Here is a 17,303-nt window from a genome sequence, read left to right as displayed (position 1 = left end):
ATTAATACATTCATGAAAAGCCTTGGGGCTGTGCAGCACTAGAATGGTCCTATGCAAAGCAGAGGCCGTCCAAGTAATAACCGCTAAAAATGAGACGGAATCTACATGTTCACAATGTTCGAAAACACAGATGACAGATGGAGTCATCATGTTCCAAAGGCAGCAGTGCTTCCCAACCCTACTTCCTTCCAAGGGTAACTGGAATCAGACGTCAAGAGTAAACAAGAGCTCTGATCAAAAGAAAAGCCCAGCAGACTCCGGCCAGGCAGCAGCCAACAAAAGAGACCTCATCAGTGCCACACCCACCCACCTATGCCATTAACAGAGAAGAGATGTGGGAAGGACGGAATGATGATTCTATTTGGGGATCTGTAGATTTCCAGTAGTTGGGGAATCCTGGATTTCCATCTCACAGATGAGAAATAAATGCAGTCAGAGTGAGAACAAGATGGAATTGCCCTGCTGTCTGCATGCAGCATTTGATTACTGGCTGTCAGAGGACCTGGCCAGCTATCTGTCCTCCACACAGTGTGGTGACCAGAGCAACATCCCCCCTATATGCCTTCCTCACTCCTCTGAGAAGAGGACCCAGCCCTCTCTCCTCCTTCCATGCATCCCAGTTGCTTCCCCTTGCTGCTTCTCCTCACCTCCCACCTGTAACCCACACGCTCATCTGGACTGATGGTATTTTACATAGTAAGTTACAATGCAATGTTGCTGAGTCTCATGCTATTTGGTGTTTGTCTTAAAGCTCCAGCTCCTGCAGTCTGGTGATTACCTGAGAATTTCAGGTTGGGGTTTTTTTGTTTGTTTTTTGAGTTTCTAACCCTTATGTTTGTGGAGAGAAGCTTGAAAACATGAATCAACTCAAAACAAGCATCATCACCTATGGACCTTGTATCCCTTTGTGTCTGTACAGCACTGAGCACAATGGAGCTTGATCCTCCTTGGGACTTCTGGATACATACCAGTGCGACCATTCACTATAGATGGTTTTCCTTCAATCTCATCCTTCACAGATATGACAATGATCTTATACTCTGTTCCAGGCTTCAGGCCTATAAGAAAACAAAAGAAGCAGTCCCAACAATTAGGGAATAAAGTACATTAACATTTTCTTAGAGAAATTGCATCTTCTGCTCTCTGATTTTATATTACAGAGGAGTTTGAGTTGTGGGACTGGGATTTGTACTTCTTGTTTGGAGAATATGTGAATCTGATGTTTTGGTTTAGGCTCATCTCTACCGGCCATACTGGTCATAAATTGTGGGGATTTCCATTTTACCCATCCTTAGTGTCCCCAGGTCTGAAATGAATGAGTAAGTTTTTATTTATATGAGGGTAGAATTAAAGTTGAATGAACGTACATTGACATTTACTATCCATACCACATGGGGAGCTTTTCCATGTGATGTCCGATATCACCCTTCAACCCACTCACACACAGAATATCCTCATGATGGCTACCTGTGAAGATGTGAACAAGTGCTGGACTTGGTGCAAAGATGCAAGTAAAGCTGTAGAGCCAGATTCACAGCTGGTGTAAATCACTGAATTCAGTGGAGCTATACCAGTGTACACCAGCTGAGGATCTGCCCCATATGTTTGACAATATTGAAAGTGAGACTCCCAGCCAGATAAAAAGTAAATAATACCTCCTCTTTTGCTACAAGAGCAAGCTAAATAAAATGCTCTGGTCATTCAAAAAGGAGTCTCAGAATCTCTCGTGACTTGAGATCAGATTGAATGGAAATGGGTCCTATCCTGGGGTTCTGCCAGTTAAATTCCAGCCCCACTCCTTCATCAGCGAACATCTGTGCTGAATGGAACTCAGTATAGTTTCAAACTAATGTGACAGTGAGATATATTGTATGAGAAACTCTTGGCTTTCTTCCTTTTAGCTTGGCCAGTAGGTGCTAGAGGTGGTTAACCTGGCAGACTTTCATCTATGTATTACCAGGTTCATGGATGAAGACTCATCTGGGTGGTGTTGTGTTTTTTTTTTTGGGGGGGGGTGCATTGTAGGAGTCTCACAGCAGCAGCCTGGGCATGAAGTGAAAGAGTTCCGCTAACTGTCTGTGTCTGCTCTGAGCAGCCACACAGAAACAAAAGAGATGCTCTTCTCAGCTTATGGTACAAGAGTCAACCTCGCTCTTGTGGTCTGTCTCTCCCTCTCTCTCCCTGGCCATGTCCCGTCTGGCTATACCCAATCACTTACCGCTGATGATGTATCTGCTCTTGGGGTCACTGCTTTTAGGCACCGCCACTTCCTTCTCCTGCCCTTGCAGTGAGCTGAACCTCAGTTTAAAATAGTCCGGCTCTGTTGGGGGGTTCTCCCACTCCACTTCCAGTGAGTCCTCCATCTCCTCTGTCACCCAGGCAGCGCTAACTGCAGATAGGGCTATGGAAGACAGAGGGGGGAGGGTGATGAGCAAGCAGCACATTATCATTTCAGCAGCACCAAAGCCACCTCTCCTCCATGTGTGCACACAAGACAGAAAAGAGCCAAACTACCTCCACCAGGGGTCTCAGGCCTCAGAACCAGGTACAATTTCTCCGATGAACTGAAGGGTTGTTAACTAGGCAAAATGCAATTATTCTTTCAACAGGCCTGACTGTACTCACTGTGAAGCTCTATCCCAGCCATAGAGGACTCCGGCTCCAATGTGTTCTGTTACAAATAAATACACACTCCCCATAATCCAACTCTTTACTGGCTTTAACAAGGGCATTGAGGTAGCACAGTGTGAAGATCTCATCACCTAAGTAGGGTCAGTCTAGTTCAGGTATGGCCCAGATATGCCTGAGGAAAACACAGCTACTGCAGGGAGTGGGGCTGACAATTCAAAACTGGCACTCTGCCCTCTGAGTCCATAATCATAGAATATTAGGATCGGAAGGGACCTCAGGAGGTCATCTAGTCCACCCCCCTGCTCAAAGCAGGACCAATCCCCAGACAGATTTTTGCCCTAAATGACCCCCATAATGTTACAACACTCCACCGTGATTGTTAGGAAATGCTGTGCACCTGGCATTGCCATACGTACAAGTGAAGTCCTGACTACTTCACTCTTTCAGGATCTTCATCGCATACTGTACAGTCTAGGTAGTACCTCTCATCCCCTAGCCAAATCCCACCTGGTAATTACATTCTCCTTCTTTGAAACCCTTCTGTGTCCATTCAAATGGATGGTTTTCAGAGAGTAAGGAGCTTCAATTTCTTAGAGAGAGGTTGGCACAAATTAAAAAGCAAAATTCCTCTACCCCCAACTGCAGAGTGTGAGCAGAGAGAAGGCTAAGATCAAAAGAGTGGCATGGGGAAGTATATATGAGGCAAGAGAGCTCAGGCAGAGATTGGTGGAGTGGAGAGAGCGGGCAGAGTTATAGGTCAATATAGGTTCAGAGGTGTCAGGTGGAAAGAGTCCATGGAGAATTCTGAAGGCCAGCAAGGCATTTGAGATTGTCAGGAAGACAATGAAGGTGACAGAAGGAGGCGGGTGGGGAGCGAGATGTGTCTGTGATGGTGGTAAACCAAGTGCCAGATCTGGCCAAGGTCATAAGTGTTAGTTAAGAGCTGACAAACTCAAAGCTGGAAACCAAATCAGCCCATCTTATGTTAATTTTGTTCAAAATAGGTAGCAGCCTTATAAGAATGTATTGAGTGTTTAGACTCTATGGAAAGCTTGTAAATTGCTGCATTAATCACGCTTGTAATAGCATGGAATATTGATATCAGGAAATAATTAAGTTTCACGTTATAACTTTGAAAATGTTTGCTCTGAACTTGTGAACCCAGGCACAGGAATCCTCAAGATTAAACAGACCATTAATGAATATCAGAGTACAAAGAATTGGTAAATGGGCCTATCACACCTTGGAAATGCCATGTGCAATGGAGCTCGTCTCTTGGACTACAAGGCGAAATGTAAAATATAAAACAGGATCACGAGAAAATTGTTACTTCTTTGCTGTTTGAACTTTCACAGGGTCAAAGACACTAAACTAAGGCAAAAACAATGAGGAGTCCTTGTGGCACCTTAGAGACTAACAAATTTATTTGGGCATACGCTTTCATGGGCTAAAACCCACTTCATCAGATGCATGGAGTGGAAAATACAGAGGCAGGTATAAATCCATCTTTTCATGTGTTGTGTATTTATACCTGCCTCAGTATTTTCCACTCCATGCAGCTGATGAAGTGGGTTTTAGCCCACAAAAGCTTATGCCCAAATAAATTTGTTAGTCTCTAAGGTGCCACAAGGACTCTGTTGTTTTTGCTGATACAGACTAACACGGCTACCACTCTGAAACCTAAACTAAGGCAAAAATCCCCAGGGGTTACCCCTGGGTCTGCCCTGAAAGACGCATTGAATTGACAGATTACTACATCTCTGTCATCTTTAGGAACCATAGATAGTAACTCAGATGCGTCTTTGCTTGCTTTCACCTGTAAATAATTCTCTCATTTCTTTTTCCTAGTTATAAAACTTTAGTTAATTTATTACAGGATTGGCGACAGGCATTGTCTTTGGCGTGAGATCTAAGATGCAAATTGATTGGGGATAAGAGACTGGTCTCTTGGGACTGGGAGCAAACTGAACATTCCATGATTTTTGGTGTAAGTGACCATTTATCACCAAGTCCAGATTTCCTGAGTAGCAAGATAGACGGGAGAGTCTGTCTGTGATTCCCTGGTAAGACTGGTATAGTGATCCAGGAGTTCACATTTGTTACTAGGTCAGTGAAATCTAATTCTAGAACATACCATCAATTTGGGGTGTCTGCCCTGAGGTAGGCACTCACGGTCGTGAGGCACTCACGGTCGTGACAGTGAAACATTCCTGCTTCCTGGAGTCAGAGAGTAAACTGGTCCCAGCACTGTGAACTCCCTTGAATTCAGAAGCAGGGAACAACAGCTGGGACTTTGGGGGGGTGGGAAATTCATCCCAAAAAGCCTTTTGGGAAAAACATCTTTAAATGGGAGAAGAAAGGCTTATAGAATGGGCCTTTCCAAAAGCTCAGACAGGAAGTTGAGTGTAGTGCCATACACCCTCAAAGCCTAGCAGTTTGCTCTCCCTATAGTTTGAACCTGACTTTGAAGACCAGCAAATAAATCCTTTTTTGGAGGAAAGGACTTTCTAGTGCTCCCACCTGTCCTTGCTTGTAGGTGTTCTGGGTTACTGGAAATCCCCTTCTTCACATAACGAAGTGTGATCTGATACTTTGTGCTGGGGCGAAGGCCCGGGATCTCATAGCTGAGCTGTCCTTTTGGCACTCGGACTTGTACTGCAGAGGCCTCGTGCCCTGTTGGATAATAGCTGAGGAGGTAGTAATCCACATCGAGCACCTGATCCCAGCTGAAGGTCAAAGAATCTTCCGTGGTCTTCAGCAGCTGCACATTCTGAGGAGCAATCACTACAGGAAAAAAGGAGAAGAAATTATAAGACTGATATCTCATCTTGGGGCATAGTCCAAAGTCCACTGAAGTCAATGAGAGTTTTTCCATTTACTTCAATGGGTTTGGGATCAGGCCCATATTTTGCATTTGTACAATGAATGAACTGCTGGTGAACAGGCCTAGATAGACAACCCTGGAGGTTGAAGTCCTCTGCTTATTCACAAAGAGGTATAGTTGCAGTGGCCAATGGGAATTGCGAACACTCAGCATTGCAATAAACTAGGTATACTTAGCACCACGTTGTAGCAGACATGTCAATCATCAAAAGAATGCCAAGAAACAACCTCTTTAACACTCTCAGTGTCACCCATGGTACCAGGTGTGTCTGTCGAGGAAAGACGCTCCTCCTTGCTTGGCTGGACGAGTGCAGTTGCCATTTCATCATTCTTGTTCTGTGGCATTAAATAATTCTGTACTGATGTTACAACATCCAGAATAAGTGCAGGACCCTCTAATTGCCTAGTCAAAGAGGCTTGTAAGACATAGTATAGACCCAGGAGGATCAAGACTGTCCTGTAGATCTGGGATCAGGAACAGAACTCTAGGAAGGGCAGCACATCTCAGTGTTCCACACTGGAGATAGCTGGTAGCAGCTTATCCTCTAAAGCCAGTGCTCTGGTGTTGCAATCTGTGGCCTACATTTTCACTGGCACCCAAAGCAGTAACTCTGCAATAGTACTGCAAAGTTTAACTACAGCTGGGGAATGATTTCATCACAGAATTCGAGCGGCAGCAAAAACGGGCCTTAATGCTTCTCGCAACATTTGATCCTGAACCACTGTGTTACCTCTCTGCCTCACCTGACATCTCATCCAGAAACAAATACAAACAATACAAATTCTGAGATCAGCTAGAGCCATTCACCCAGGCAGATGTGACAAACAAAAGCCCTTCTGGGCCTGATCAATAAATTGCAGTCATTTGTCCAGGGAAATGGCATGATGAAAACAAGAAAGGTAAACAAATGTTGCATTTTGGACACTTACTTAGAAACCACTGAAAATCCTCCTCCTTTCCCTTCTCTTTGGTAACAAACAAACTTGCACTGTATGCAGTGCAAGGATTCTTTACATAAACAATACTAAGTGCTGAGGGAAGTATGAGGACGGATGGGGTTTGGGTGACTAGATGCCAAGAGTCCATCTTGTGTTCTAATTACTATTATAAATCTCTCTCCATTAGCCAGTTGCTTCTCAGGAAATAGATTAAGGCCCTATGGCCTAAGCAAGCAGGAAACCAGCAACATGTTTCTAAATTCACTGCTGGGTTGAAAGCTCACATATCTGCCTGTTAGGAATCCTGGCCCCATTGGAAAGTCTCATCTTCTCATTCTTTAAAGCCCCCTCCACTTTCCACCGTTCCTATTGCTTCTGCTCCAACACAATGATTTTTCAAGCAAAGGCAATAACTTGATAGAAAAATTTGGTTTTAATCAGGTGCTACATTTATTTAACGAGGAGGACTTGTGGCACCTTAGAGACTAACACATTTATTTGGGCATGCTCAAATAAATGTGTTAGTCTCTAAGGTGCCACAAGTCCTCCTCGTTCTTTCTGCTGATACAGACTAACACAGCTACCACTCTGACATTTATTTAAGGTATTGCAAAGTGCTCTATAGAGTGATGAGATGATGTTCAAAAAAGAGCACAAGTCAGTATCTGAGGTTTAACATCTACTTCCCTCCATAGCTTCTTACTGATCATAAATGAAAAAAAAAAAATTAATGAGTGCAAATAATTGTACACTTTGGGGAGTAGTTACATTCTAGTTGCTCAGATATGCCAGTAATAATGACAACAAATTATTAAATATATGTCTTGTTGTGTGCAAAGAGATGTAAAACTATACCACAGCAGCACTCGGTAGTAATCCTTCAGGAACCAGAAGTCTCTTTCTCAGAATATAAAAGCCAGTTTAATGACATTGGAAGAGGAGAGCTTGACGGATGCTGCAGAAATATAAACCGTTTCACACAGGATTTAGGAAAAATATTTTTCCTTTTTGTGACCTTGCTGATCTAGTCATAAATTACAATACAAAATGAATTGTATAGCGGTGTATTAATTTTATAACATGTCCATCCTACTACTGGAGCAACAGCAACAACAACAGCATGGGGAGGAGGAAGCCAGGTTGCATTCAGACCCTTCTCCTTGGGAAGCAGGGCCAGAACCCCCTTGGGACACCAGAGACAATTCTGGCTGCCACCTTCACAGACCTGGCTGCCCCTCTGACAGCATTCATTCCTTGCTCATTTCTGTGGACAGAACAGAATGATCGTTGACAGAGAGGGAAATAGAGAACCTGGAAAGAAAGACTGGGGGTTGAATCGGGTAAGGTTAAGAGTTTTGGTATAGGGGGAGAATTTTGTCTCTAGCACTTTTTTTTTTAAACAAGGTGAACCAATGAGCACATGTAGTTTTTGAGGAGCAAGATCAGAGCTTTAATGCTGATCCAGAGCACTTACAATAATCTACATGTACTCAATTCACCTGCCTCAGAAGGTTGAAGGGCTGAGTTGACATGGCTGGGATATGAGCTTGCAGTTATAGAGATTTTAAAGATATTTCAGACTGGATGACTAGGCCACTGAGCCATTTTTATGGGCATTAAGGCTTTTCAAGGATGGGAAGTAGTAATGGTAGCAAGGGCTCAAACTGGTAACTGGGGTTGAGCTGGTTGTCCAGAGAGGGATTCACTCACTACTTGATTAGGGCTCCTATGGCACTTTTTGTGCTAAAAGACCTTGAACGAGACTGAGGCTGAGATTTCAGAGGAGACCTATTGGAATGAGGTGCCCAACTCCTACCTTAGCCCCTTTGAAAATCTCAGACTACAGATTCAACTTAATAGATACATTTGGAGAAACAACAGCAACATAAAACCTTCCCTAGTAGACACCCTCCAGTAAAGGCAGACCTGCCCAAGGAAGGGGATTATGGAAACTGTTTTCAGCTTTGTCATTCTGTGTAAAACCAGACAAATGCAAGCTAAGGTTAATGACCCAAAGAGCAAGGCCATGCACTGAGCCTTGAGTACAGCTACAGAAGGACTTTAGCAGACATCCTGCAGCAAGGAGCCCTACCGATAGTGTCTTTAAACTAAGGAGGTTCTGCTCCTGGCCCAGTCCAGGTGGAATCTCTGGGCAGAGAGCAGGGTCAGCTCACTCAGGTCTAATCAGTCAACCCCCACTGCCTGGTGCAGATACAGGACAAGAAATAGCTTCTTGAATGGGAGTTTCCAACAGCAGCAGTTGGAGCAAACAACCTACCTAGATTTAAGACAGAGCTTGATCAGTTTATGAACAGGATTATATGATGATATTGCCTGAGACAGCAGCAGACTGGACTTTATGACCTACAAGGTGCCTTCCAATCCTAAATTCCTAACTGCCTCAGTCTAGAGTAGATTATTGAAGGTTTTGATATACCATTGTTCACAGCTTGTACTGAATCCTCTGGCTTACTCACAACCAATGCAGACTGCAGCAGGCAGGCAGGCAGACCTGGCTGACCCCCTTGCCTTTATTCCCAGGAGCGATCTATAGGCTTGGTTAGCATTCCTCCCTGGTTATAAGCCTCCATATCCAGCCTTTGGCTATGGGCTGGGGATAGCATCCTCTCCAGCTAATGGATATTGGGTGGGGTTAGCTGCAGAAGGAGCCAAACAAATGCTACAATGGGCAGGAAAGAAGGGGGATACAGGGGCCACGCCAGGATAAAAGACATAGGGAAGGAATAAAAGGAAGGTGCTTCTCACCCTGGGAGCAGTCAAGCCCAATGAAACCATCGTGGCAGTAGCACTCTCCACTGTCACAGAAACCGTTGCCACTGCAGTCGTTGGGGCATCTCTTCTCACTGCAGTCATCTCCCATGAACTCCTCATAGCACTGGCACACACCATTGTTGCAGATCCCATTGCCACTGCAGTTCTTAGGGCACAGCTGCTGACTGCAGTCTTCACCAACGTAGGGTTTGCTGCAGATGCATTTGCCATCAACGCAGCGTCCATGGCTGTTGCAATTGTTGGGGCAGCTGGGGCGGGAGCAATCGCTGCCCTCCCAGCCTTCATCACAGTCACATCCACAGATCTCTTGGATGAAAGTTCCATGGCCACTGCAATTCGAGACACCTGTCCAGTTGGGGACCCAGAGCCGACATCAGCAGGTAGCATGAAGGAGAGAAAGAGGCAGACAAAACAGCATTAGAAATAGAGCCATAGACAGATATAGAGAAGGACTATTCAAAACCACTGGTAGGAAAGAGAAACTAAATGGACTGATTATAGCTGCACCCACTAGTATCATATGAGACCATCACCTGAGCATTCTTCTTTGTTTTGGATAGTTAGCTATCAAAGAAAAACAAATAAACAAATTCTCAACATTTTCCTTTAAAATGAAAAATTCTGGGACTGGAAACAAAACAAAAAACCTAGGAATTCTACAACCACACCTCCTGCTGATGTGGAATTCCAGAATGTCTCCTCTCCCAAGCTCAAGAACTCCAGGCCCTGACTTCTCAGACACTCCAGAATTCCTCTCAAAGCTGAAAGACACGTGTTAGCACATTTTGGGAATGTCAGCTTTCCCCACCAAGCCCAGGAACCTGAGCCCCACCCCATCTTGGAGATTCCAGAGTTCCACTCCCTCAAGACCAGGAAATCAAGTTATCTTGGATCTGTAAGAGTTTAATCCAAGCCCAACCACATCCAGAAACCCCAGAATTCCACATCCCGCTGCTGAGTCTGAGCTCCTTGCCATTGTGAGGACCCTTGAAATCACCCCTACCCCTGTCCATCACCACTGGGGAGCACAGCAAACCAAGCACTTCATCACCTCATAAACACTAGAATTCCTGAGCTCCCCCCAAAGCCCAGTGAAGTCAATGGGAGTCTTTCCATTGGCTTCAATGGACTTTGGATGTCTGTGTGTCAGGAACTCCAGGATTCCCCACCTCAAACTCAGGAAACTAATTGCTCCCATTAAACCCTCTTTCCATATGCCTCAGACTTCCATGCCCCAGTGTAAAAAACCTGGGCTCCAGCCTGACCAGGACTTTTCCAGTAGGGAATAGCACAGCACAGAGAGGGACATACAATTAAAGCTACTGGAGTTAGAGAGAACACACTACAAAACAAATAAATTACAGTATGTTGCACACCTTGGACTCCCCCACAGCACCTCTGTATACTGCAGGCCTCCTTGAGTACCATCATTTCTTTCTCCATCTTTTCCACCCTTTCCAGCAGATCTTTGATGTGTCCCAAAGCTTCACAGTCACCTCTCGGTGTCTGAACTCGGATGTTGTGCCTGAATATGATATTCTGCTCCTCCTCTTCATCCGCATCCACAGCAGCAAGCAGCACATGACTGTCATCTTTGAGCGGCAACGGGTCCGCCTCCACCTTGATCTGGGATGATTTGGGTAGGTCAATCTTGTATGAATGGCTGAAGGAGATTTTCTGACCATTGTTGGTACAGTTGTGAAGTTCAGTGGGGAGCTGAACAGCAGCTGTTTGGAGAGCAAGGTACAGTAACATCCCCTGAGGGAAAGTAAGCCAACTCCAGACACTCATCTTGTAGTTCTTCAGAGGGAAGGCTGATCCTATAAAAACAGTGAAGCTGGTTTCAAGGAGAAAAAAAAAAAAGATGAAAAAAACTCTACCATAAAACCATAAGAAACCCTAACCTGCTATGATGCTATCTGGTGCTGTAAGCTCACAAGTTCATCAGTGACAGGCTGGTCAGTATTTGGATAAATAAGACATATACAAAGAATACCTAGGGTGATATGTTTCAGAGTGGTAGCCATGTTAGTCTGTATCAGCAAAAACAACGAGGAGTCCATGTGGCACCTTACAGACTACAAGGACTCCTCATTGTTTTTAAGTTGTTACAGAAAATGGTAATTGTGTTGACTCAATAGGCGACACTCTTCCTTATGAGTCAGTACTGAATTAGAGTCCTGACCCATCATTAGCAGGCACTGTGCTCTGCAAGATGACATCTTTCAGATGAGACTGAAAACCATAGTCCTGATTATCACGATTATTAACTACCTGTTCCAATTTTAGTACAAGTAAAGGTGTTGGCCCTACCTGACATTAGGCCTAACTAAATTGCAGTTTAAATGGATATAGTATTTGTCTCTCACTTATTACATTAAGCTGCTGTACACTGTTGCAGTGTGCTGTTAAATATAGTTCACCCCAGAGATTGCTGCATGTCAGTGGTGGATGGAGTAAACCCTATACAGTCAGGGGCGGCTCTAGAAATTCCGCTGCCCCAAGCAGGGCGGCGCGCCGCACCGCTCACGCCGCCCTTCCCCAGTCCCGCGGCCGGGGCAGAAGTGCCTGCGGACGGTCCCATGGTCCCGCGGCTCCGGTGGAGCATCCGCAGGCATGCCTGCGGGAGCTCCGTCTGAGCCGCGGGACCAGCGCACCCGCCGCAGTCATGCCTGCGGGAGCTCAAGTGGAGCCGCGGGAAGAGGGGACAGGCATGACTGCGGAAGGTCCGCCGGAGCCAAATGCCGCCCTGCCAGGACAATGCCGCCCCACGCGCCTGCTTGGCACGCTGGGGTCTGGAGCCGGCCCTGTATACAGTGAAACATGCTTTAAGGCAGCCATTCAAGAGACTGACAAAAATCAGCTCCTTAACAGAGGTGATTTTCCAGTAAAGTCTGTAGCAGAATTGTTCTTGGAACAATCAGGATAATATCTTAGGGCAGCCTCTTATGAAAGAGGTTGGCTAATACAGGTGGTGTCTTGCATAGGTTTCACTGCATATAGTTTACATAGCTGTTTGTTAATTGGAAAATATTGTGGGATCCTTTGGGACGAACTGCACCATACAAATGTACAATATTTTATTTATCGTACAGTGAATTTGGTGCCGGTGTAAGGTACCAGGCTCACAACCTGGGAGGCTGAATAGTTCTCACCACACAACAAGTTCAGTGCAGACAATGCCAGGGCAAGACTTTCACATAATGCCCTGTCTGTGTGCCTGCATCCTGACCTGGAAGTCCCTCTTCTAAGAGAGAGAGGAAGCACAGCCTCCATGCTGGGCATGCAGGCAAGGGCACTAACTATGATGAGGACACTTGTACATTATGAACTGGATTCAGACATCAGCTCATTTCATATGTGTCACTGAATGACTACCAACTGCTCATGATTTTGGTTACCATCAGCCTGGGTGATATTTGAACCAGGAAACTGGGCTTGTTTAGTCTGCAGAAGAGAAGAATGAGGGGGGATTTGATAGCTGCTTTCAACTACCTGAAAGGGGGTTCCAAAGAGGATGGATCTAGACTGTTCTCAGTGGTAGCTGATGACAGAACAAGGAGTAATGGTCTCAAGTTGCAGTAGGGGAGGTTTAGGTTGGATATTAGGAAAAACTGTTTCACTAGGAGGGTGATGAAGCACTGGAATGGATTACCTAGGGAGGTGGTGGAATCTCCTTTCTTAGAGGTTTTTAAGATCAGGCTTGACATCCTGGCTGGGATGATTTAGCTGGAGATGAGAAGGGGGTTGGACTAAATGACCTCCTAAGGTCCCTTCCAACCCTGATAGTCTATGATTCTATGATCTAAAGGTTCAAGGCCTCGTATCACCAATTCCTTAGCCATCCAGTCTATCACTCCAAAGACTCCTTTCCAGTCTAAATCACATTATTGGCCACTGTGAAATAAAGAATAGGACTCAATTTCTGCATGCCCTTGGAAAATTAATTCTGCTTCTTCTAAGATGTTGCACATTTTGACCCTTGCATTGTCCTAAACCTGGGAAGTCAAGGTGTTACCCCACATTATATTTTAAACTACTGTATGATGACATGGTGCCATCCTGAGTTTTGAGGTCTTGTTAAGGATTTGAAGTGCTTGATTTAACTAGATGTCAGATTTGCTTTATAGTCATTGCAAAAGTTAATCCAGGAACCACACCAGGTAACCTCATTGTTAGATTGAGTAACAACAGGTCCGCTAAACTAACTGATGCCAATGGGAAAGATAGTCTCTGGCAGGTTTAATCATGGTGGCACTTGTAGTTAAGAGTGAAGATTGTTATAGAAACATACACACACGTACCAGGGACAAACCTACTTTTCATGTCCCAAATCCTGCCTAGGAAAATGGATGAGATCTCCCCACGACATTACAGATCCTCACTTTGACTATCCAGAGCCTGAAATCATGGCATATGGAGTTGTCCTTTAGAGCCTCTTTGGCTTATAACCTAAGCAGGGTTCATGAAGAGTACCCTACTTATTCAGAAGCTTGAGGCTCTGGCTCCTAAAAGCAATAACAAATGTATGTAGGGCCAAATGCTCAACACCTTACTCAGCACATGCTCAGGCAGAACACTCACTGAAATTAATAGGAGTTTTGCCAGGGGAAAGAGTGAGTGAAATAGCCTAAGGACTTCAGGATTCAGTCCATGAGCCTTTATTATGTATAAAGAAAATTTAAAAATGAGAAACAATCTGTAGCTTTTTCCTTCCAGCATTTGTCAAACTCTATCTAATTTTTCATCTCTCAGCACATTATTCTGCTGACGCAGGACTTCTTCATCCTTGTTCTGAGGTTTTGCAACCACCTGTTAGCCAAGGAAGGTGCGGCTTTTAATCCCTTCTCCCATCCCCAATCATCTGCTATTCCATTTCCAAACCTCCACTTTCTTAGGCAAAGAGCCACAGAAATTAACTACCTTCATCTCTCTTTAGCCTTCTGAAACATATCAAGTAATAAAGGTTGTCCTTGTCTCAAGGCTTTGAACCAACATAGTACTTGAGATCCACAGAATCTCACCATAGGCCACAGACAGAGTGTCCAGAACCTTGTTTTACAGGGTTTATTTTCAAAGCCCTGGAAATGAAAAACACACACACACACAAAGCCCTTTTTTCATCATCTCTGGGTATTGCATGCCATTCTGTGTTGTAACATGATGTCTCTACTAATTAGGCTCTCTTGAGCACCGCAAATTGATCTCAGATTTTCCTGGGCAAGCAGATCACTCAAGGGAAAAACTCCTGAACATAGCACTTCTGTCAAATGTAATGAAAGAGGATAACAGTACTTCTGGCTTCAACATCATGTAATAAAGAGATTTTCCCCTGCTGTTTAAGAAAAAGAGGGTGGATGTAACCAATCCTTCATTGAGGACATTATGTCATATGTATAAGATCATGTAACTGGAACTAATAGGGTGAAACTGAGCAAAGGAAAGGCTTAGGAAAAAAATTTCCTGGTATTCAATCTAACAGTCAGATCTATTAGACTATGGAATAGTCTCCTAAGGAAAGTGGTGGAAGATACATTGCTTCTGACATTTAAACCTCAACTTAGTAAAACACTAGATAATAAGACACTGTAGAGAACAGACAGTATTCTCATGGGAAGGATAAGATGATCTAATCCTGTACGTCTTTTCCATTCCTAATGTCTATGCCTGTGTATTTTAGTGTACTGAATTTTGCAATTTGTTGATCTGGACAACAGTATTTCTTCAAGTTAACTGGCTGTTGTATATATTACTTGTACTGCAGTGCCACTTAAATCGCCCCAACTCCTTCGTGCTAGACACCGTACAAGCATAAAACAAAATAGGTCCTTGCCCCATGGAATTGACTATCTAAGCAAACATTTAAAAGGTACCATAGTTTTAACATCTACTGTGAGTGCTTTCATAGGATTTAAACCCACAACCTCTTATGCAAGGCTGATGTACCTAAACCACAAAGCCACTTGATAGGCTGTTAATAAGGTAGCTGTACTTTCCTAACCATTTTAGATTGAAAGCTCTTCAGGGAAGGGACTAGAATTTACAAACTGTTTGTACAGTGCCTATCACAATGGGGCCCAAATAGCTTCAGGCCTGTAGGTGCTAGCACAATACAAACGTTAGATAAAAGTCACTGATCCAGCTGGATGGTTCCTAACACCGACTCAAATATCTGCATCTTCTCCAAAGGTAGCAAACTCCTCGAACTAGAACATTTTTGGTTTTTAATTAATTAATTAATTTTAAAAAAAAGAATTTGGCAACTTTCAGTGCCTCCGAGAGCAAGAGTTTATTAATTGATCCAGATATAGTGTCAGCAGAATCTGGACAAACTGCCTCCCCAGCTCACATCATGCTCTGCCAACCCTAATGAAATGAAAGAATAATTTAAGTCTCATTTAACTAGTTCTTAAACCATACCCATAAGGATCAGTACTCCTGGGTTCTATTCCTATTTCTGTCACTGACTCGCTTTGTGACCTGGAAGGAAATGACATAACTTCTCTGTACTCTGTAAAATATAACACACCTTCTCTTGGAATAGTGCTTGACATACTAATTGTACCCCAAAACACTCCATACATTAAATTCTAGATTTTAAAATAAAATAATTGCGGTCGAAGAGAGACATTTTCAGATGAAAATAGATGCACAGTCAGGAAAGTGGAGAGATGCACGAAGGTTTTTCCAGATGGCAGGAAATGCAAAGGAGAAGGGTCTTGGACCAATAATGGTGATATTGTAATAGGAGGCAGGGAGGATGCTGGCGCTAGGACAGTGGGATGAACAGAAAGGGGAAGGGAGAGAAAAAGAGCCAGCTGCTTGGCTGGTGTAAATTGTCATGGCCTGACTGACGTTGCTGGAACTATAATGATCTACACCAGCAGAGGATCTGGCCTAAAGTCTATGCAGCAAATCTATGAAGGGTTTTTAAAACAAAGCGGTTAATTTTCAACCAGATCCTGAAGTGGAAAGAAAACAGGGATGTTGTTTGAAGATGTAGGTGATATGGCTTCATGTCTTTTTATAGGCGAGAAGGTAGTGAGCAGCGTTCCGTACATGCATGAGTTAGTTAAAGCATGGGAACACTGCAGGGATGGAAACTACTATAATCAAGGCAGGGGATGATGTAACCACAGATGTCGATTTCAGCAGAGGTGAGACTGAGAGGGACATATGCAGGGACAATGCTGCTAAGTTGGAGATGGGGAGATTCACAGACAACATAGGAAGCCTGGGAGAAGGAGAGTTCAGAGTGAAGGGTAACTCCAACATTGCAGACAGTGAAGTCATCCAGGAGAGAAACCAAGGATATGGAGTAATTTTTGAGGATGGTCCTTTCCCTCAAAGGAAGTACATCAGTCTTTTGAGACATTTAGCTAAAGGAAGTTGAGACACAGTAGTCAAGACAGGCAGTGAGGTGGTGGATATGTGCATATTGTAAAAGTTAGCAGTGTTAGCTCAAATTAAAGGCAGAGGAAAAACATCCATGAAAGACCAGAGGGCTGAGAATTGAACCTTGTGGGACTCCATAGTGCTGTGCTATTCCCAAAGAAGAGCAGTTTCTGTGATAAGGCCAGAATGAAAGTGCCAAGGATATTGTGGTTATTGGAGAGGTGAGAGAAGGCTGCTTCTAAACTTCTTTGCTGAGAAAGGGAAGGTCACAGAGAGGTCTGAACATCAAGGTCAAGGGACATTTCTTGAGGAAGGTGGTGGGATTGGCTCCTTGAAGAGGCTGTTTTCTGGGCTAACTAAGGGGAAGTGGCCAAACATTTTCCAAGTATGTTGCAACCAATATTGTGCAAAGTAGTAATTCCATCCCTGGCTAACTGAACCTGGGAACATCGGGGTTGGGTTCAGGAGACTCATATGCTATCGAGTATGAGTAGCCACCATTAGCTCCACCTTAGTGTCCATAACACATACATTGGCTATAAAATTAATTGCTGTATTAAGACTCTAAGAGTTCAATAGCTCTGAAGCAGGGTGATGTGCAATAGCAGCTTGCAAATAAGAAAGGGGTGCATCCCCAGTGGTACATGGCAAAATCCTGTTCC

At 44.1% G+C, this 17,303-nt stretch overlaps 1 protein-coding gene across 1 annotated transcript in view; it reads right to left on the bottom strand.

Moving 5' to 3' along the window:
* Window positions 1-11,037, bottom strand: part of TNN (tenascin N) — a 38,806-nt gene extending 27,769 nt beyond the window's left edge. Inside the window, exons 1-5 of the mRNA XM_039483711.1 lie at window positions 10,623-11,037; window positions 9,220-9,591; window positions 5,152-5,415; window positions 2,219-2,401; window positions 969-1,058 (exon numbers count right to left, since the gene is read on the bottom strand). Of these exons, the coding sequence (XP_039339645.1) occupies window positions 969-1,058; window positions 2,219-2,401; window positions 5,152-5,415; window positions 9,220-9,591; window positions 10,623-11,037 (1,324 nt within the window). The remainder of the gene's footprint in view (window positions 1-968; window positions 1,059-2,218; window positions 2,402-5,151; window positions 5,416-9,219; window positions 9,592-10,622) is intronic.
* Between the last annotated feature and the right edge of the window lie 6,266 nt (window positions 11,038-17,303).

This window comes from Mauremys reevesii, linkage group 8 (assembly GCF_016161935.1).
Source record: "Mauremys reevesii isolate NIE-2019 linkage group 8, ASM1616193v1, whole genome shotgun sequence".
Classification (NCBI taxonomy): domain Eukaryota; kingdom Metazoa; phylum Chordata; order Testudines; family Geoemydidae; genus Mauremys; species Mauremys reevesii.
Note: the sequence above shows the minus strand (reverse complement) of the source record. Positions and strands in the feature narration are given on the sequence as shown.